General features: G+C 63.6%; 1 protein-coding gene across 1 annotated transcript in view; it reads left to right on the top strand.

Annotated features, from left to right (window-relative positions):
* The first annotated feature begins 769 nt into the window (after nucleotides 1-769).
* FOXO6 (forkhead box O6) overlaps nucleotides 770-21,457 on the top strand; it is a 38,638-nt gene continuing 17,950 nt past the window's right edge. Inside the window, exon 1 of the mRNA XM_030964749.1 lies at nucleotides 770-1,890. Coding sequence (XP_030820609.1) covers nucleotides 1,468-1,890 — 423 coding nt within the window. The 5' untranslated portion in view covers nucleotides 770-1,467. The remainder of the gene's footprint in view (nucleotides 1,891-21,457) is intronic.

Consider the following 21,457-nt stretch of genomic DNA (forward strand, 5'->3'; position numbering starts at 1 on the left):
CCCCCAACGTGGGCGGGGGGCGTGGCCCGCGCAAAGGGGGCGTGTCCCCCTCGAGGGGCGGGGCCGCGCGGCGGTGGGCGGGGCCCACTCGGGGTCTCCCCGACTGCGCTGCGGGGGCGTGGCCCGTAGTAAAGGGGCGTGTCCCGCCGCGCGGCCGCGTTGCCCGGGGTGACGCGCGGATGCAGCCGGCACCCGTGACGTCACCGGCGGGGAGGGGCCGATCCCCCCATTCATCCCCCCCGCGCGCGGAGCGTCCCGCCGGCGCCCATCCAATCAGCGGGCGGGGGGGCGTGGCCGCCGAGCCCCTCCAGCCAATGAGGCGGCGGCGGCGGCCCGGGGCAACAATGGGGGGCGCCCGGGGCGCACGTGGGGCCGCGGCGGGGCCGGGCGGGGGCCGCGGCCCGGGCCGGGCGGGGGCAGCGCGGTGCCGGGGCTCTCCGCCGGGGCTCTCCGCTCCGCTCCGTCCCGCCCCGCCGCTGCCCCGCCGGCCGCGCGGGGGGCACTCCCCTCCCCGCCCTTCCCCCGCCCCTCCGGGCCCTCCCCTGTGTCACGGCGGCGCCCGCATTCGGGAACGGGCACGGCGGAGGGAGGGAAGGAGGGAGCGAGCGAGCGAAGGAGAGAACGAGCGAGCGAGCCGCGGCCGCCCCAGCATGTGGCCCGCCCGCGCCGTGGCGGCAGCGCGGCGGCGGCGGCGGCGGCGGGCAGGTGCGCGGCCGCTGAAGCGGAGCGGGGGGCGTAGGGGCGGGAGCCGCCCGCCGCCGCCCTCGCTGGCGCTGTCAGGTGCGTGCCGCCCGCCAGCATGGCTCCGCCGCGCCGCCGGACCTAGCGCCGGGCCGCCCGCGGGAGACTGCGCCCGCCGCGCCGAGGGCTCCCCACTATCTCCGTCCCGCTTCTCCCCGCTTAGCTGCCCCGCCGCCCGGCCCCGGAGCCCGCCGGTCCCCGGCCGAGGATGCCGCCCGCCGCCGCTCGCTCCGCTTCATCTGTTGCTGCCTGACCGCGCCGCCAGCCCGATGGATGCGGCCGCCCCCGCGCCCTGCCCGCCCGCAGCCGCCCCGCTGGCTACTGAGCCGGGAACCACTCCGGAGCTCCGCGGCTGGTAAAAACCAAACCAAAACCAAATCCGAACCAAAAAACACCCCTCAGCTTCGGCCCGGACTGAAGAAGCGGCCGAGGACCATGCAGCGTGTGCCCCGGCTCGGCGCTCCCGGCGCGGCGCCGGGCACAGCCGCCTCCTAGAGCCGCCGGAGCCGGGGCTCCCCCGGACTCGGGGCTCCCCCCGCCAGCACCCGCGCACCCAGCGCCTCCTCCTTCCCTTCTCCCTCCAGCCGGGCAGGGAGCCCACCCTCGCACTCCTCTCCCTCTCGAGATTTTGGGTTTTTTGTTGTGTGTTTGGGCTTTTTTTTTTTTTTTGGGTGGAAACCGCCCGTAACTCCGGGGGAGCTGTGGGGTGGCAGCGGGGAGGCGACCATGGAAGAAAAGCTCCAGGCGCATCAGGTGGAGATCGACCCGGATTTCGAGCCGCAGAGCCGTCCCCGCTCCTGCACTTGGCCTCTCCCCCACCCCGACTTGGAGGAGGAAGATGGGGGCGCGGGGGGAACCCCGGCGCTGGCGGCCGGCGGGGACGGAGCGGAGAACGCGGCGGCCCCGGTGGAGCGCAGAGTGGCCGCCGCTCCCCCGCCGCCCCACGGCGCGGATGTGGGGCAGCTCCGCAAGGCCAAGACCTCCCGGCGCAACGCCTGGGGCAACCTCTCCTACGCCGACCTCATCACCAAAGCCATCGAGAGCTCGCCGGAGAAGCGCCTCACCCTCTCGCAGATCTACGACTGGATGGTGCGATACGTCCCCTACTTTAAGGATAAAGGAGACAGCAACAGCTCCGCCGGCTGGAAGGTACCTGACCCCCTGACCCCAACCCCTGCGCAGCTCTGCCCTCTCTCCCGGAGCTGTACCGGAGCTCGGAGGTTTCTCCCGGGGCAGCCGGAGCTTGGTCCTGGCGGGGAGATTTGGGGGGGATCCCCGCCGTCCTCGCAGTTGGCGAGATAAGGGCTCGGTCAAGTTTTGGGGAGAGCTGGCGCTTCGTGGTGTCGTGTTTTGGAGCCGGGGTGAGCTTGTCCCTGTGTCACCCGCGGGTCTCACCGGGGCTGGGGGTCGGAGCGGTGCCGCTGTTCCCCCGGCAGGTCAGGGAGGGGGACAACGGCAGGCAGTGGGGTCGCGGGCGGCTCTCCCGGCTGAGCCGGCCCCAAGTACGGGGGTACAGCGGGTGATAACCGCAAATACGGGGGTACAGTGGGTGACAGCCCGAGTACGGGGATACAGCAGGTGATACCCCCGAGTGCGGGGGTACAGCGGGTGATAGCCCCAGATACGGGGGTACAGCGGGTGATAGCCCCAAGTACTACAGCGGGTGATAGCCCCGAGTACGGGGTACAGTGGGTGATAAACCCAAGTAGGGGGGTACAGTGGGTGATAACCGGTGTACCCTGGTTGATAACCCCACGGCTGCAGCTCTCCGGGTCCCGGCGTGCCGATGGCGTGGCCGGCAGGGCAGCCGGAGGGCGGGCTGTCCCCAGCCAGCTGTCCCCAACCAGCTGTCCCCAGCCTGGCTTTCACCCGGGGCGTCCCCGCTGGCTCAGCCCCCGCCTTCTCCGCGGCCGCGTCCCCCTCCCCGGGGGCAGGCGGGCAGCACAGGGTCCCCGCGGCATTCCAGGCTGGCATTCCAGGCTGGCATTCCCCGGCTCTGCGCTCGCCTGGCACTGTGGGCTCGTTAGGATTCCCTGGCGCAGGCAGCACTCCCCGCTCTGTCGCTGCCAGTGGGGATCCATGGCACCCGGAGAGGGTGCTGGGTCTGGGGTCACCCCTGCCCCTCTGCTGGGCTCTGCACTGGAAGGGAAAAGAGATCGGCTGTGTCCAGATGGTGTCAGTAAAAAGGAGCCAGTTCCTCTAAGTCCTCCCCTAAGCCCTGTCACCTCCAGGGTGATTAGTGTGTTACCGGGCTCCGGGGGCTCCCACACCAGCCTGTGGCCCTGGCACGCGTGTCTTGGCTCTGCTGGGGCCAGCCAGGTCCAGCCTGCCTCGGGGGGTCGTTCCTGGGTGCAAACTGGGCTCTTTTGGGGCAGGAAGGCTAGACTATGTGGCTGCTGTTGTGTGGAGGCTGGCACCCACTCCTGGTGGTGGGCTGGGGGCAGCTGGTGTCCCCCCGGTGCTGGAAGGGCGTCAGGGCTGTGGAGGTGGCAGGAGGTGGTTCCTGTGTGGGGCCTCTCCAACCTCCACCTGGGGTGAGACCTGGGGGAAAAGGGTCTGCCAGTGCTTGCACACCGTGGGGACAGCAGGCGATGTGCACTGGTGGGGTCTGGAGACGTGTCAGGGGGCTGGGAGGGCTGGGATGAGGAGTGAAGGGATTCCCAGGCTGTCACACGTGTCACTGGGGGTTTCACGTCGTGTGCTGTGCAAGGGGGGAGGACAGGCTCCGAGTCCAGCTGCTGTTGGGCACCAGGGTCATTTTCAGGGGCTGCTTGCTCAGCTGGGCACCCCATCGTGGGGTGCTCTCCCTTTCCTGGCCCATCTCGGGCTTGGAGCTCCTCTGCCGTGGCCCTGCCTGGGCAGTGGGCAGGTGCCCCTGCTGCCTGGCTGCTTCCCTCCTGGCAGCCTGCCTTGCCCCCTGCTTTGCACTGGCATTGGAACCCCCAGCTGGGCTGAGGACTGTCCCCTGAAGTGCCCTGCCCACCCAGGAGCCTCTCCTGGTGCTGCAAGTGCCCAGTGCCCAGCTGGGGCTGGCGCTGCGGGGGCTGGCAGCAGCCAGAGTGAGAAGCAGAGACCCCCTTTGCGCGGTGGGTTCATCAGACACCGGCATGTCAGGGGTTAAACGCCTTCCCCACAGCCCGGGGTCCCTCCTGGCTGTCCCCTGCCCTGTCCCCTCCCCTGGGTGCCCCCACTGGGCAGTTTTCCCTGTGGCCCCAGGCTTGGGAGAGGCATGGCAGGGCTTCAGCTTTTCACTGCCAGTCAGAGGGAGGTCTCTGCTTCTTGGCTGGTTCCTTCAGAGCCTCTTGGTGCTGGACAGAGCAGGATGGTGGGGTCTGGGGGCCCAGTGTGCCCACGGGCATCGGCTGTGCTGCTGCTCTGGCAGGGCTCTGCAGGACCATGGAGTGCTTTGGGTCGGAAGGGACCTTAGAGACCATCCCACCCCAGCAGGGACACCTTCCACTAGACCAGGCTGCCCAGAGCTGTGTTCAACCTGGCCTTGAACACTTCAAATCCCACTCTGGACTTCTCCAAACCCTCTCTGCCTTGTGCCAGCACTGGGGGGACCTTCAGAGGGAGACCCCTCCCTGCATGCAGCTGGCAGTGGGGATGCTGGAGGTGCAGCTGGCTGTGGTGTCTGCTGTGTCCATCAGGAATGTGTGCCCCAGGCTGGTGGCTGTCTCTAGAAAGGGAAGGCTGTTGGCAGGAATTGCATTTTTGGGGTCAGGCCTCTCCTTCCCCACCAGGCTGCGCATTGCATTGCGTGGTTTCATAAAATCATAGAATCTTGGAATGGTTTTGGGTTGGAAGGGACCCTAAAGCTCATCTCCTTCCACCCCCTGTCACGGCCAGGGACACCTTCCACCATCCCAGGGTGCTCCAAGCGATGGAGCAGGGATGGGGCAGCCACATCACTCGTGGTGAGGCAAACAGAGGGACAGAACCCAAACATGCCCAGCCTCGGGACCAGCACCAGGACCTGTCTGGGTCTGCTGGAGGGCACAGTGAGGATGCTCTGGCTGCTGATCCTGGGGAATGGCATCCCCCAGGGCTGAGCTGCCTTGCTGGGCTTGTGCACCAGGAGCTGCTGCTGCTGCTGCTTCCCCATGCAGGGCAGCGGGCGCCCGCTGACTGACAGTTCTGCTTAATTAGGGAGTTGTTATTTTATCAATTCCAAAGCGCTTGAAGTTTTCTGCTCCAGCTCACGCTTTCCTCTTGTTAATGGGAAACCAACACCCTCCGTCAGAAAGGCAGCGGCGCTGATGCATTTTAAAGGGTTCTGCTTGCTCCGCTTTGACATCCAAAATATAACAATCAAGCCATCAGCTGGTGGATGCCTGTTTGATGCGGCTCTGACAGTGCTGAAAACCTTAATTTCCCAGCCTTCCTTCCCTCCTCCTCCTCCTCCTCGTTTATATTGCGGGGTCGGTGGCGTGGCGGCCGTGCCTGGCATGGGGGCCGGGGCTGCCATGCAGGGACACCCCCCTGCCAAGTGCCACCGTCCTCCTGCAGGGCAGGACAGGATTTAATTAGGCAGAAAAAGGTGTGGAAATGGTGTGTGAGTGGTGGTGGTGTGGGCAGGGTTCTCATTGCTGCTCGAGGGTTTGGGGGGCCAGGCTGCGTCCCCTCCCTGCTGCTGTGACCCCCTGAGCTATGGGCAAGGGGAAGGTCCTGCTGGGCACGCCGAGGATCCTCCCAGGCAGCAGCTCCTGGCTCTGTGGCTCTTTCAGCGGTGCCACCCCCTGCCCTTCCCCTCTTGGACGGGGACGGTGCCTCTGGAGCCTTGCCCAGTGTGGCTGGAGAGGCTCCAGCGCAGCGCCTGGGAGCGATGGGGATGGCTCTGCCCTCACCAGGGCTGTGGGTGCTGCCCCCGGGGGTGGCACAGCAGTGAGGGGGCAGTCGCAGGGAGGGTGGGGTGACCTGGTTGTGTTGTGACCTGGCTCTGGGGGTGCACCAGGCTGGCTCCTGTTTGTGCTGGGTTAGCAGTGTGGGCAGTGCCCGGCTCGGGGTGGGCACAGCCCGGGGCTGCGTGCGGGCTGGCAGCTCAGGGCTCCCCTTGGGCACTTTGGCTGGGCTCAGCTCGGCCATGGATCCCATCGTGGCCTTATAAGGAGATTTTTCCAGCAGCACAGAGAGCCCGATGCTCCCTTTGGGCTGCCCTGGGCTGGGAGAGCCCAGTCAGGAGCTGCCGGCTCCTTCACCTCGGGGAACCCCTCTGCCCCAGCTCCACACTGCTCCTGGATGAGCCAGCTGGGCTGCCCTGGGCTGGGAGCAGAGAGGCTGGGACAGCCCCAGGAGCACGCAGGGCTGGGGGAGCTGCTGGCTCCTTCACCTCGGGGAACCCCTCTGCTCCAGCCCCACACTGCTCCTGGATAAACCACCCTGGCTCTCCTGTCCCCACAGATGCAACACCCTCGGCATCCCCTGGTGTGAGGGGACCCCCCACCCTTTCCCATCACAGGCAGGGTCCCTCTGGATGCTGGGCTGGGGTCTCTGACCCTTCAGTACCACAGGGCTGGAGCGGGGTCTCCCCACCAGGGATGGTGGAGCCCACTCACATCCCCCTGATGTGCTGCAGTGCTGGTGTGGCTGTGAGGAATCCCCTTTCCTCCTTCCCACCTCATTTTGCTCTCTCCTTTCAGAGGTTTTCATCTTCCAATTTTTTTTTTTTTTTTTCTTTTCCCTCTCTCCCTTCTTCTGGAATCGCTTCTCATGCAGCGCTAACTGCTGAAGTAACACAAACCTGCTAAATGGTCCGGCTTTATGATGGCATAAAAATGATACTACAGAAGCGAGTGGGGCTTTATTAAACCCCAGGGAAAGGCTCCAAATGAACAGCTTGCTCTGCTCTTAGCTTCCCCCCCGCACTTCCCCCTTTATTTTTAATAACCACTGGAATATAAACTACAGTTAAGATCCTGTGGACTAGAAGAGCGCTTGCAGCCTGGCATTCTCACCATCCTTCCCCCTGGATCCCTGTGTGCATCCCTCCCTCTGTTTCCTGCTGCTGGGGTGGGAGGAGGACCAGCATCCTGGGCTAGAAAATGGATTTTGTAATTAGAAAGACTCGTAAATATTTTTTAGGGAGGCTGTGGGTCGGGCCAGGTGTGTTTTGGGGGTGAGCTGGGGCTCCTTGGCCAGGCTTCTCATCCCTGTGAGACCCTCACTGGAATGCTGCTGGCAGTGGGAGGCTTTTAAGGAGTGGGGTTGGGCACCTGTCACCTCCGGTCCTTGCAGGGAATTGTCGGGAAAGGGATAAATGTCCCCTCCCCGTGCACCAACAGGGTCTGGGCACGGTTGGACCCCCATCCCCAGGCTCCATCCCTGGGGTTCACCCCAGGCCTCACAGCCGCCGTGTCCTTGTCCATGGGGATGCTCTGGGGCTGGGTTGGGGTCTCCCCTCCCTGTGGGGAGGCAGCTGCCCCCTGCCCCTGCACCCACCACGGTGGGCTCCCTGCTCCCGGCTCAGGTTACGTTTAATTATCCTGACCCTGCCGGCTCCCAGGGAAGGTGCCTGATTAGTGCCGAGGTGAAAGGCACTTTGGGTTACGGAAGGACACGCGGAGGCTCGCCTGTCTGCCGCTGAGGCTCATTTTGGACAGCATCTGTTCATTATTATGTGCTGCCTTGGCCGGGTGCCAGCCAGGGGAACTGAAAGCCCCGGCACAAAGCTCGCTTTCACCCGCTGCGGGAGCAGGAGGAGGAGGAGGAGGAGGAGGAGGCACCCGGCGCTGGGCGGGGAGCCCCGGGACCCCCAAGGCAGGCGGGCTCCTTCCCTCCCAGCAGGGATGCTCCAGCACCCCGGGGCATCCCAGGCTGCTGCCTGCTGCGAGGGGTCATAGAATCATCATCAGACTGGTTTGGGCTTGAGGATCATCTTGTTCCAACCCCTTACCATGAGCGGGGACGACTTCCACTAGGAGATGTCCACCCCTGGGCCTGCTGCTGGTGCTGGTGTCCACTTTGTCATGCCTCCCCTCCCCAGGGCCCCTGTGCCACTCCGTGCATCCCTCCGTGCCCAGCAGGGCTGGAGTGGGGTGGCCCTTGGGCTTTTCCACTTTGTCCGCACCGAGCCATCGCTGCAGCAGTGCTGCAGCTCCTGCTCCCTGGGCTCTGGAGGGCCGAGGAGGTTCCCCAGGATGCCGGCACTGGGACGGCTCCACCCGCATCCCCTGGTGCTGCCTGACACCTCCTGTGGGGCTGCGCAGGTCCCAGGGCTGCAGGCAGCGACGCTGCCGGGCACCTGCAGCCTCCCTGGGCACGTGTCCCCTCGTGTGTCCCCTCGCGTGTTCCTGTGTCCCCTCGCGTGTTCCTGTGTGTGTTCCCTCGTGTCTTCTTATATGTGTTCTCTTGTGTGTTCCTCATGTGTTCCTTGTGTATTCTCTCATGTTCCTTCGTGTGTTCCTTCATGTGTTCCTCGTGTGTTCCCTCATGTTCCTCTTGTGTTCCCATGTGTGTTTCCTGTCTTCTCTTGTGTGTTCCCTCATGTGTTCCTCTTGTGTTCCCATGTGTGTTTCCTGTGTTCCCTCGTGTGTTCCCTCGTGTGTTCCCTCGTGTGTTCCCTCGTGTTCCTCATGTTCCCATGTGTGTTCCCTGTCTTCCCTTGCATGTTCCCTCCCATGTTCCCTCATGTGTTCCTATGTGTGTTCCCTGTGTCCCCTCGTGTATTCCCTCTTCCCTCACGTGTTCCCTCTCGTGTTCACTGTGTCCCCTCGTGTGTCCCCTCGTGTGTCCCCTCGTGTGTTCCCTGGTGTGTTTCCTCACATGTCCCCTCGTGTGTCCCCTCGTGTGTCCCCTCGTGTGTCCCCTCGTGTGTTCCCTGGTGTGTTTCCTCACATGTCCCCTCGTGTGTCCCCTCGCGTGTCCCCGTGCTGTGCCCAGGCTGTGCCAGGCTCCCCACACTCGCTCAGCCCACTCCCTGCAGCAGGATGTCTCAGGTGTGCCAGGGCAGCACGGGAGGGACCCTCCAACCCCTGGTGACCGCTGCACCTCCCTCCTGGCACGGTGGGCTGGTGGCAGTGTCCCCTGTCCTTGGGGACCTTGGGGACAGCGTGCCCTTGGGAACACACCCTGACTGTGCTTTGGGGTGCAGGCACTGGGGGTGTTGAAGGCTGTGTGTGGGTGCATGGGGTGACCCAAGCTGGGGCACTGAGCAGCCACTTTTAATTTACTTGGGATGGGGCGAAAAAAAAGCCCCACGGATTCAAAACCACACCAAACACCCCCCCAAAAAACAAGAGAGGCAGTGTCAGGGAGGAGAAGAAAGGCAAGGAAGGGCTGTTGGCAGGCGGCTGGCGCGGTGCCAGCGCGGGGACGCTCCGGAGCAGACATGCCAGGCTGTAATTGCAGACAGGCTCATTTCGAGAGACGAGACGGTTATTTTTAACTCACGTTAAGGTAATGCACTGATCTCCTGCCTGTGGGTTCAAAAGTTCACCCCCCCTCTGCCCAAAACCCCCTTTGCTCACCTGCCCTGTGAGGGTAGCTCTGGTCAGGCTGTGAGTGACCCCTGGGATGCCCATCCTGGTGCCCACAGCCCCTCACCCGGGCAGCTGGCACTGCCCACAGCCTCGCCCTGCTCAGGGAGTCTGGCTCATCTCCTGTGGGACCGGGAGGAGGCTGCAGCCAGGCCAGCCCTGGGGTGTGGAGGAGACGGGCATTCCTGGGGCTGTGCCCTCTCCGTGCCCAGCCCTGGCGCTGCTGGGGCCCCCAGGGAACGTGCAGGGGGTGGGTGCTGTGTGCCAGGGTGCCAGGTCCTGCTGGGGGCCCAGCTCTCAGTGGTGGCACTGCCCGCTGTTCCAGGTCCCCAAGCCCTTTCCAGTCCTGCCATACGCGCTGGTGACTGTGCCGCCCCAGGCACTGCTGGCATCTCCTCCAGCAGCCAGACTGGCAGGAGTGGCAGGGCAATGGGGGGTGGTAGGACGTGGGTTCTCCCCTCCTCAGCCTCACTGGGTGCCCCACAGGAGGGCTGAGCCTGCAGGGCACCCCCTGGCTGGAGCAGCCCATGAGCCCGATGCTCTCACTGCCATTCATTGGTGTGCCCACCTCAGCCCTGTTTTCTTCCTTAAAACACATTGCCCAGTGCCAGGACGGTATTTAGGGGCCTTAAAACACATTGCCCAGTGCCAGGAGGGCACCTGGGGCAGCTTTCCCACCCTAGGATAGGGTGCCATGCAGTGCCAGGCTGGGGAGCCTGCAGATGAGCCTGGCACTTGCTCCCCAACCCTCTGCCCAAAATAGAAGGCAAAACAGAGCAGAAACGCCCCAAAATGTGTCAGGTTTGGACTTGTCCTGGCTGTGATTAATCCTTTCCCCCGCTGGGGATGTGGCTCCGGGGCGCTCCCGGCGTGTCCGGCCCCTGTCCCCAGACGCCCTCTCGCCCTGCCTGGTGGCGTCAGCGCTCTGCCACACTTGTCCCCGGGAACTCCCTGCGTGCCTGGCATGGCTTTTGTCCCCGGCTGTCACATGGCTGGGGCTGCCAGCTGCAGGTGCTGCCGGCTCCGCATTGCCCTCCCTGCGTATGGCACAGGAACACTGAGATTTGGGGTTTGGGGGATCCAGGGGCAGCTTTGGGGATCCAGGGGCAGCTTTGGGGATCCAGGGGCTGATTTGGGGGATACGGGGGCAGATTTAGGGGGGATACAGGGGCAGCTTTGAGGGATGCAGGGACAGCTTGGGGGAATCCAGGGGCAGATTTGGGGAATGCAGGGGCAACTTTGGGGGATCCAGGGGCAGATTTGGGGATCCAGGGGCAGATTTGGGGGGAATCCAGGGGCAGCTTTGGGGGAATCCAGGGGCAGCTTTGGGGGGAATCCAGGGGTAGATTTGGGGGAATCCAGGGGCAGATTTGGGGAATCCAGGAGCAGCTTTGGGCGAATCCAGGGGCAGTTTTAGGGGAATCCAGGGCAGCTTTGGGGGATCCAGGGGCAGTTTTGGGGGAATCCAGGGGCAGCTTTGGGGGTTCCCAGGGTAGCTGAGGCTCTCTGAATGCTCTGTGGCATTTTGCCACCTGCCCCCGCTCACTGCTGGCCCTGCAGAGCCGATAAATCAGGGCTGGAGCCTGGCTGTGCGGGGCGTGGGTGGTGCTGCCGTGATCCCTGATGGGCTCCCTGGGGATGGCACAGCCTGGCCCGGGCATTCCTGGACTGTGAGCCTGGCAAAGCCTTGGGCATCTCCCGGCCTGGGAGGGATGTGGGAGCGCACACAGCCATGGTTTTGGGCAGTGCCAGCAGGTGGGCAGGGCTGCATGGCACAGGGATGGGCACTGGGGCTGTGGGGATACCCCTGGCTCCAGACTGGCACCTGTGGGGAGTGGGCACCACTCCATGGCACCCCTGAGGTTTGGGGCATCCCCAGAGCCCCCTGGGGCTGCTGGATGTGTTTGGCAGTGCAGGGCTGGAAACATCAGTGAGGTGGGAGAGCCGGGGACAGCGGGACTGTGAGCCTGCTTGGGACCCTGCCTAGAACCCTGCCTAGAACCCTGCTTGGGACCCTACCTAGAACTCTACCTAGAACCCTGCCTAGGGCCCTGCCTAGAACCCTGCCTAGAACCCTGCTTAGCACCTTGCTTAGAACCCTGCCTAGAACCCTGCTTGGGACCCTACCTAGAACTCTACCTAGAACCCTGCCTAGAGCCCTACCTAGAACCCTGCCTAGAACCCTGCTTGGGACCCTGCCTAGAACCCTGCCTAGAACCCTGCCTAGGACCATGCTTGGGACCCTGCTTAGGACCCTGCTTAGGAACTCTGCCTAGGATCCAGCCACGCCCTCCTTTGGCAGGGGCTCCTTCCTGCGGTGGTTGCAGGGCCCTGGGAGTGCTCCCATCCCACGGCACGGCTCCTTGGAGCTCTGCTGGCTGCTGGGAGGGGATTCCAGCAGGATGAAGATGGGCAGTGCCCGTCTGTGCCCAGCCCCACCGCCAGGTTTGGGCAGCCATCATCTCCTCCCTGCCCTGCCCCAGGTGCAATGTGTGTGCAGGGTTCACAAGCTCGTGGTGAGACAGACTTATAAATTTTGGCTTTTTTTTTCCAGACTGTCAAACCTATGCCTGTCCCAGGGATGTAAGACAGCATTTTATTGCTGCCTGCTTGATGGTTGTTCCCTTCTCCTCCGTGGCTGTGATTTATCTCTGCACTTTGCGCTGATTGGATTAGAAGTTTAAATGCTAAGGGTGCATAACAATATATTTTTCTTATTAATATTAAAAAATCATTATTGGATTTTTTATAGTTCTGTTTTGAATTGAATCCCCTTGCTTGATTTATTCTCTCTCCCAGAGTAGAATTTAATGCTAATAGGAACAATCATTGCTTTGTTTTGAATCTTTGACTGTTTGGAAAACTTTCCGTGCAAAGGGAAATTACAGCATTATTAAGAGTCCATTAAAAGAGGGTTTGCCCATTCCTGGCTGTTACCTGTGAGCTGGAGGGAAAACAAAAAAGCCAAGAGAAGGAGTCTCTTTTCCAGGGTTTCTGCTCACACCCGTGCTGAGGTGTAAGGCAATGGTGCTGGTTGTTAAACCAGCTCTGCTCTGTCTCAGGGATTCATTTCAGGCCCTGTTGGGCTGGTGAAGGTGTGTGTGGCACTGGAGTTCACAGGTGAAAGGCAGGAGCTGCCTGTGGGACTGGGGGTAGCTCATTTTCCCTCTGGATTTCATGTTTTTAGGGAAAATAGGAGAAGCAGGACGGCAGCTCCCGGCTGTGTGCCAGCGTGTCCCAGCACTGCGGGCACCAGGCAGAGGATGCTGAGCTCCTCCCTGTGCTGCCCTTTCCCTCTGCCCACGTGTGGGGACCACCCAGTGCCCACCCAAACCCTGGGACCCACCGTGTCCTCGTGGTTGTGCCCACTGTGCCTCAGGTTCCTGCAGCAGCGCTGGGCAGAGCCCCACGGGCAGGGACAGGAAGGTGGCATGGGGCAGGGGCTGGGGACACAGTGCCAGGTATGGGGCAGGGGCTGGGGACACAGTGCCAGGCGTGGGACAGGGGCTGGGGACACGGTGCCAGGCATGGGGCAGGGGCTGGGGACACGGTGCCAGGCGTGGGGCAGGGGCTGGGGACACGGTGCCAGGCATGGGGCAGGGGCTGGGGACACAGTGCCAGGCATGGGGCATGGGCTGGGGACACGGTGCCAGGCATGGGACAGGGGCAGGGCACCCAGTGCCAGGCAGGTGGCAGGGACAGGGGCTGGGGACACAGTGCCAGGCATGGGGCAGGGGCTGGGGACACAGTGCCAGGCAGGTGGCAGGGACAGGGGCTGGGGACAGGGCACCACAGCTGTAGAGTGCCTGGGGCGGGCACAGCAGCAGGAACAAGGAGCTGTGCCAGGCTTGGCACGCAGCAGCAGGGCTGGCAGGGCACCCCAGCCTGCCCGGGCATGGCAGGGCAGGCCTGGGCACCCCCGCCCTGCAGCACTGGGGAGCAGGAGGGTGGGGTGTGGGGTGTGGGGGGCACAGCTGGGAGCAGCAGGAATGCCCCTGGGCATGCAGGGGCTGCGGGCTTGGCATGAGCTGCTGTGCCAGGCCACCACCCTGCACCCCAAAAAGTGCACCTGGCACCCCCCGCTCTGCTCCCCAAAATCTGCACCCACTGTCCTGCACCTGCTCCCCATGCCGTGCACCCCTTAACTCTGCACCCCAAACCTGCAGCTCTAATCCTGCACCCCTCAATCTGCACCCCAAACCTGCAGCACTAATCCTGCACCCCTCACTGTGCACCCCAAACCTGCAGCTCTAATCCTGCACCCCTCAATCTGCACCCCAAACCTGCAGCACTAATCCTGCACCCCTCACTGTGCACCCCAAACCTGCAGCACTAATCCTGCACCCCAGAATGTGCACCCCAAACCTGCAGCTCTAATCCTGCACCCCTCAATCTGCAGCAAACCTGTGCCCTAATCCTACACCCTGCACTCTGCACCCCAAACCTGCAGCACTAATCCTGCACCCCTCAATCTGCACCCAAACCTGTGCCCTAATCCTACACCCTGCACTCCATGCCTTGCTCCCCTCACTCTGCACCCCAGAACGTGCATCCTGCACCCCTCACTCTGCTCCCCAAAGCCTGCACCCAGTCCTGCACCTGCTCCCCAATCTTTGCACCTCGTGCTCTGCTCCCCAAACCTTCCCTTGGGCACCCCAGAACTGCTCTCTCCTCCCTTCAGCATGCACTGTGCTCCCCAATCTCTGCTCCTTGCTCCCCAAACCCTGCCTGCTGCCCCCCAGACCCTGCAGCCTGCCCCCCAAACCCTGCAGCCTGCCCCCCAGACCCTGCCTGCTGCCCCCCAGACCCTGCCTGCTGCCCCCCAGACCCTGCAGCCTGCCCCCCACCTGCCTGGACTCCCTCCCACGTGCAGTTCCTGCCGTCCTGCACCCCATTCCCTGAACCCTGTGCTTGCTGCCAACCCCATAACCCTCACCCACGGCCTCTGCCCCACACATCTGCTTCTGGGAGGGCTCCACACCTTGGAGTGGAGATGGGACACTGCCACCTGCCCCTGGTGGGGGTTTCCCAGTCAGCCCAGTGTGCTCTGACACTGGGACACTCTTTTGCTGGGACTCTGTGCCCACAAGTCCTGGTGTGCTTGGCTCTGCCCCCTCTGTGCTCTCTGGGCTCTGGGGTGTCACAGGGGTACCTGGGATGGATCCCACACGGCTCTGGGGGTTCGGTGCTGTTCCTCGCTGCCCTGGGGTGAGGATTCCCGCATTCCCGCCTTCCTGCATTCCCAGATTGCCAGCAGCGCGTTCTCAGGTGTCCTCCCACGTGCCAGCGCTCCCTGGCTGAGCTCTCCCTCTGCCCATTCCAGGGATCCCGGCAGGATCCGCTCACCCCACCCCGTGCGGGTTTTTTGGCTGAGCCTCTCCTGTTTTCTCTCCATCCTGGAGCCTGAGTGCAGCAGCCAAGGAGCAGGAGGCTCCTGCCAGTGCTGAGACGTGGGGACATGGGGTTACCACCAGGATGGGCTCTGGGCAGGCACCTCTGTGCCCATCCCGAGGTCAGGGACACCTCTCTGTGCCCATGTGGCACCCAGGGGACGACCCCAGGGCTGGGGATTGGGCAGTGAGCTGGGGAGGTGCGGGGTGCAGGGCTGGGGGAAGGCTGGGGAGCAGGGCTGGGACATTTGGGGTGTGGACTGTGCAGTGTGGGGTGCAGGGCTGGTAAGGGGCTGCTTGCAGGGACCCAGCTGGGCTCCCCAGAGCTCCCAGTTTAACCAGCAAGGTCCCAGTAAGGTCCCTGTACAGTGTGGGGAGCAGGGCTGGGACATTTGGGGTGTGGACTGTGCAGTGTGAGGTGCAGGGTTGGCAGATTTGGGGTGTGGACTGTGCAATGTGGGGTGCAGGGCTGGGAAGGGGCTGCTTGCAGGGACCCAGTCTGGCTCCCCAGAGCTCCCAGTTTAACCAGCAAGGTCCCAGTAAGGTCCCCAGCTGCAGGGCTCTGGGGCAGGACCCCCCAGCCAAAGTGCTGAGGTGGCTCCTCAGCAGGGACAGATGCCTGGGGTCCCCTCCTGCCTCACTGAGGACAAAACCCCGGGGGGACAGGGCCAGCAGTGCTCGCTGGGACCCCCCTCTCTGTCCCCAGCCCTCCCCACAGCCCAAATCCTGCTCCTGCCTGGGGACAGTGAACCAGGGGCTGCAGCAATTCTCCTGGTGCCCTGAATAATTCATGGCAGCAGACTCCAGCAGGGCCCCTCCCCTTCCTGCTGCCCCCCCAGCCCCACCTTGGGGGTGCTGGGGGCACAGGCTGGGGTGGCACAGAATGGGGTTTGTTACCTGCTGCCTCTGCTCCTCCCAGTATTGCTTCGGGGGTGCTCTGGGTGGGACAGAGGGGGGTTTTTTGTCACCTGCAATCTGCTGCCCCCAGCTCCTCCCAGTATGATTTTGGGGACGCTGTGGGTGGGAACACAGGCTGGGGTGGACAGAGGGGATTTTGTCACCTGCAATCTGCTGCCCCCAGCTCCTCCCAGCACAGCTTTGGGGGTGCTGTGGGTGGCACAGAATGGGGTTTGTCACCTGCAATCTGCTGCCAGGGCTGGGGTGGCACAGGCAGGGATGGAGGGCAGGTCCCCCATCAGCACTGCCCTGCTGCTCCCCCTCCTTGTGCCTCAGTGTCCCCCTTGTCACTCGCTGTGCCAGGGGTGGAGGACTGAGCTGCTTCTGCTGCCTGGCTCAGGACACCCCGTTTTTTCGGGGGTCTCTGCAGGGCTGGATTTGCTCTGGGGTGGGGAGCAGCGAGGGGTTAAACGCGCTAAATCCAGTGTGAAACTTTTGGCTGGGGAGCTGCAGGCACAAAGTGCATTTGTAGCCGCAAGTGGCTGCCTTGAAGACGATCCAGATTTGTCTGGGAGCCGTCTGCTGCTAAAACCCTTTGATCCACTTACTCCTCCCCGGGGAGCTCCCTGCAGCTCTGGTGCTAATGCCCCCGTGGCGACAGGGGCTGGGCTGCCAGACGGATGCAGGGGAGACCCCCCTGCGCTGCCAGGGAGGAGAGCAGCCGCTAAAAAATGAGGGGGGAGCAAAAATGGAGGGGTTGGGGGATGCAGGAGCGATGCCAGCAGGCTTAATCCACGGCGTGAAGGGAGTGGGAGAGGGTTGGGGTGTTCTCAGGATGTGGGGAGGGATGGAGGGATGGGGGCTTGGAGAGTGAAGGGATTCAGGGATGGAGGGATGGAGGAGGTTTGGCTGTTCCTGGGCTATAGGGAGGGATGGGGGATAGAGGGATGGAGGGATGGCGGCTTGGAGAGTGAAGGGATGGAGGGACAGAGGGATGGAGAGATGGGGGCTTGGAGAGTGAAGGGATTCAGGGATTCAGAGATTCAGGGATAGAGGGATGGAGGAGGTTTGGCTGTTCCTGGGCTATAGGGAGGGATGGGGGCATGGGGAGTGAAGGGATGGAGGAATGGAGGAGGTTGGGGTGTTCCTGGGCTGTGGGGAGGGATAGAGGGATGGCGGCTTGGAGAGTGAAGGGATTCAGAGATTCAGGGATGGAGGAGGTTTGGCTGTTTTCAAGTTGTGGGCAGGGATGGAGGATAGAGGGATGGGGGCTTGGAGAGTGAAGGGATTCAAGGATAGAGGGATGGAGGAGGTTTGGCTGTTCCTGGGCTATAGGGAGGGATGGGGCCATGGAGAGTGAAGGGATTCAGAGATTCGGGGATGGAGGGATGGAAGAGGTTTAGCTGTTCTCAGGATGTGGGGAGGGATGGAGAATAGAGGGATAGGGGTGTGGAGAGTGAAGGGATTCAGGGATGGAGAAGGTTTAACTGTTCCTGGGCTGTGGGGAGGGATGGAGGATGGAGGGATGAGGGCATGGAGAGTGAAGGGATTCAGAGATTCAGGGATGGAGGGGGTTTGGCTGTTCTCAGACTGTGGGCAGGGATGGAGGGAGCATTGCCAGCTGATTCCCAAGATGCCAGGGCTCGGGGCGATGGTGCTGGTGCGGTGGGCAGGGTTTGCATGGTTGGTGTCTCCCCAGGAATGCTGATCTGGGGGGTCCCAGCCCCAGGGCTCAGTGGGCAGATCCCACTCAGCAGCCAGACCTGCTGGGCTGTGGGACTCAGGGGGTGAAGTGGCTGAAAGGGGAAGCAGGAGAAGGGCAGGCAGGAGGAAAATCCAGTGGGTTAAATGGGATCCTGGCAGTCTGGGATCATAGGGACTCTTTTGCTTTTACCATAGGAAATGTTTAAAGATCAGGAAGGTGAAATCAGTTTCTGTACTGGGCCTCAAATCCCAGAATTCCAAACTGGTTTGGGTTGGAAGGGACCTTAAAGCTCATCCTGTCCCACCCCTGCCATGGCCAGGGACACCTTCCACTGTCCCAGGGTGCTCCAAGTCCAGTCCAGCCGGGCTTGGGCACTGCCAGGGATCCAGGGGCAGCCCCAGCTGCTCTGGGCACCCTGTGCCAGGGCCTGCCCACCCTCACAGGGAGGAATTTCTTCCCAATATCCCATCTCACCCTGCCCTCTGGCAGTTTAGTGGGAAATTCCCATTTTCCAGTGGGTGTCAGGGGTGCAAGTTGTGCTCAGCTCTCCCACCCTCCCCAGACCCCGCTGTGGATGGGTGTCACCCTGTGCCTGTGTCACCCTGCAGGTCCTGGCAGGGCAGCAGCAGTGATGGGGCTGGCAGTGGGGTGGGGACACCCCCTGCACCCCCATAGCACCCCTGGGTGAGTTATGGATGAGCAGATGAGGCTGGGGGCAGCATGGGGGGGACAGTGACCCTGGGGGCAGGATGAGGGGCACAATGTCACCCTGGGGGCAGCATGGGGGGGACAGTGACTGTGTGGGCAGCATGAGGGGGACAGTGACCCTGGGGCAGCATGGGGGGGACAGTGTCACCCTGTGGGCAGGATAAGGGCGTCAGTGATCTCTTCCCTCCTTGGGTTGGCATTGGGATCTGTGCTCAGGAGGGGTTCGGGGGGCGCTGCCAGCATCCATGACCGGGCTCGTGGGGAGGGGAAAATCCCATCGAGGCGCCGGTGGAGCCGCACGAGAGGCCAGGGGATGGTCAGGGCCGGGGACAGCCGGGGCTGGGTTCGGTCACGGCGGGGTGCAGAGGGCTCCGGGAGGCTGCAGGGCTGGGGTGGAGGTGCGACGGGAGGCAGGCGGGGAGCGAACAAAAGCTGCATTGAGTGACAGAGCCCGGCCGCCAGCGGAGCAGGAGCCCGGCCAGGAAAAACAGCCCTGGAGCGGGGAGCAGCACATCGTGTCCCTGGCCGCGGCCGCCGCGCTCGCTCGGGACATTCTGTAGCGGAGGAAGCTGGCGCGGGCACGGCGGGCTCGGGCTGACCCCGGGGACAGCGCGGGGACTCCGGCAGCGCCGCCCGGCCCGGCGGTACCGCGGGACCGAGCCCGGTACCGAACCCTCGGAGCCTGCTGGCTCAGGTACCGCGGGACCGAGCCCGGTACCGAACCCTCGGAGCCTGCTGGCTCAGGGTACCGCGGGACCGAGCCCGGTACCGAACCCGGTACACTCAGAACCTGCTGGCTCTGGGCACCGAGGCCGGTACCGAGCCCGGTACGCTCAGAGCCTGCTGGCTCTGGGTACTGCGGTACCGAGCCCGGTACCGAGCCCGGTACACTCAGAACCTGCTGGCTCCGGGCATCGCGGTACCGAGCCCGGTACCGGCTCTCGGACCCTGCTAGCTCTGGGCACTCGGTACCGGCACTGGGACTCTGCGGGCTCTGGGTACCACGGTACCGAACGCGGTACCGGCACTCGGCACTCGGAGCACCGGAGTACCGAGCCCGGTACCGGCACTGGGACCCTGTCGGCTCGGCAATACCACGGTACCGAGCCCGGTACCGGCACTGGGTCCTTGCTGGCTCTGGGTACCGCGGTACTGAGCCCGGTACCGGCACTGGGCACTCGGAGCACCGCGGTACCGAGCCGGTACCGGCACTGGGTCCCCGCCGGCCCGGGCCCGGCGCTGGGGGCGGCGCGGGGCGGGGATGCAGCCGGGAGCGGGCGCCGTGCCCAGGAATCCGAGGATGGTTTGCAGGCGGCGCTGCCCGGGCAGCAGCGGCTCATTGAGGCTAATTCAATTACAGCTCCGTGTCACGGAGCCGGGCCCGGCGGCCGGGGGCCCCGCGGGCAGGGGCGGCCTCGGAAGGGCTGCCAGGTCCCCAGGACAGCGGGATGGGGGTGTGCTGTCACCCCCAGCTCTGCGGGGAGACCCTCCGGCAGGATTTCCCGCTGGAAAATGGGAATTTCCCACTCAACTGCCAGAGGGCAGGGTGAGATGGGATATTGGGAAGAAATTCCTCCCTGTGTGGGTGGGCAGGCCCTGGCCCAGGGTGCTCAGAGCAGCTGGGGCTGCCCCTGGAGCCCTGGCAGTGCCCAAAGCCAGGCTGGGAGCACCTGGCACAGTGGGAGGTGTCCCTGCCATGGCAGGGGTGGGATGGGATGAGCTTTAAGGTCCCTTCCAACCCTCAGACTGGCACCACACAGGCAGGATGTTGTACCCACACTGGCACCATAGGCAGGGCATTGTACCCAGACTGGCACCATGGGCAGGGCATTGTACCCACACTGGCACCACAGGCAGGGTTTTGTACCCAGACTGGCACCCCAAGCAGGTGCCCACAGCCTGGGCGTGCTGAGGTGTGCCCCCGGGTGCTCAGACCCCTCAGGATGGGCTTCCAGAGGGAAAAAGAGGCGTGAGGAGCTGCTTTCCTGCAGGGAGCTGTGGCTTCCCCTTCCTTCCACACCTCCTCCCTTGTGCCTTCTCATCCTGGCATCCACCCCAGCCCTGCTGCACCCCTCACCTCCCAGGAACACCCTCAAATTAACCCCCGGGGGGCTGTGGGTGGGTTCAAGCCCCTGGGTCGAGGTTTGGGGTGCTGTCAGTGCAGTCCAGAGCTGCTTTGTGCTGTTGCTCTGAGCGCTGGCTCCTTCCGTCCATTTTTGGACATTTTGGGACACCCTCCCGCCCAGACACCTTTTTTTGGTAGTTTTATTTCCAAGTGTCTGATCCCTCTGACTGCCACACAAACCCCACTGGCACTGTGGGCCTGGGGAAGGTGCTGGGGCTGATCCCATAGCCCAAGGCATCACTGCCAGTTCATAGGGGACGGGTTATACTGCGGGCTCTTGCCCCAGAGAGACCCATCAGCAATAAAAACCACTCCTGACCGTGCTGCAGGGCCTGGCCCAGGGCATCTCCTGTCCCTCCTGGCTGCAGGAGGGCCGGTGCCCCATGGCCCGAGGGTGGATCCCGATGCTCCCTCGGGCAGCACCGGCTGCCTCTGCCTCGGCAGCGCTGGCTGATGTAATTTTTGCCATTCCAGATCAAACTGCTCCGCCTCGGGTGGCAAACTCCCCCAGGGCAGGCAAGAGGGGCTTGTTGTGTTCCTGTTGCTTTGCAGCAGCCTACGGGGATCCTGCTGCCTCCCCAGGGTGGCTGCCTGCTTCCCCTCCTCCTCCTCCTCCTCCTCCTCCTCCTCCTCAGGCTGCCTGTGCTGGCTGAGCCCTTCCCAGAGCCGTGCTTGGGGGGCAGAGGCTGCCCCACGAATTGCCCCATTGGCTCGTTGGTACCCCTGGTGCTGCTGGTTTGTGCCAGAATTCCCTCATCCCGCTGCCTGCCCATGGGGAGCATCCCTGGATCCTGCCTGGATCCTGCAGTGGCCGTGCCTGTGGCTTTCCTGCCACCCTGCATGATCAAACAGCCTCAGAGCAGGGGGACACCCTGCCCGGGGGATGGAGCATCCCTGGGGGCAGAGTTTGGCACGCTGGGGAAAAATCTCGAGACATCCCTGGTGATTCCAGCCCTGGGAGGGAAGAGCAGAGGCTGTGATGGAGCTGGAGGTGGCACAGGGATGCAGAAATACCTGGGAAGGAGCAGCGAGGCTGTGATGGAGCTGGAGGTGGCACAGGGATGCAGAAATACCTGGGAGGAGGGGTGTGTGGTGGAGGTGATGAGTATGGGATGTGATGGCTGGAGGGGAAGTGCAGACTCTTAGGGGAAAAAGCGTATGGAGCTGGAGGTGGCACAGGGATGCAGAAATACCTGGGAGGGAAGAGCAGAGGCTGTGATGGAGCTAGAGGTGGCACAGGGATGCAGAGTGGAGGTGGCACAGGGATGCAGAGCTCCCTGGGAGGGAACAGCAGAGGCTGTGATGGAGCTGGCGATGCAGAGCTCCCCCTCCGTGCTGTGGGCTCGCTGCCAGCCCCTGGGCTGAGGGGGGAGCTGCAGCTCCTGCTTGGGGCACCTCCTGCATCCCTGCTGGCTGT

Source organism: Camarhynchus parvulus, chromosome 23, assembly GCF_901933205.1.
Source record: "Camarhynchus parvulus chromosome 23, STF_HiC, whole genome shotgun sequence".
Taxonomy (NCBI): Eukaryota; Metazoa; Chordata; class Aves; order Passeriformes; family Thraupidae; genus Camarhynchus; species Camarhynchus parvulus.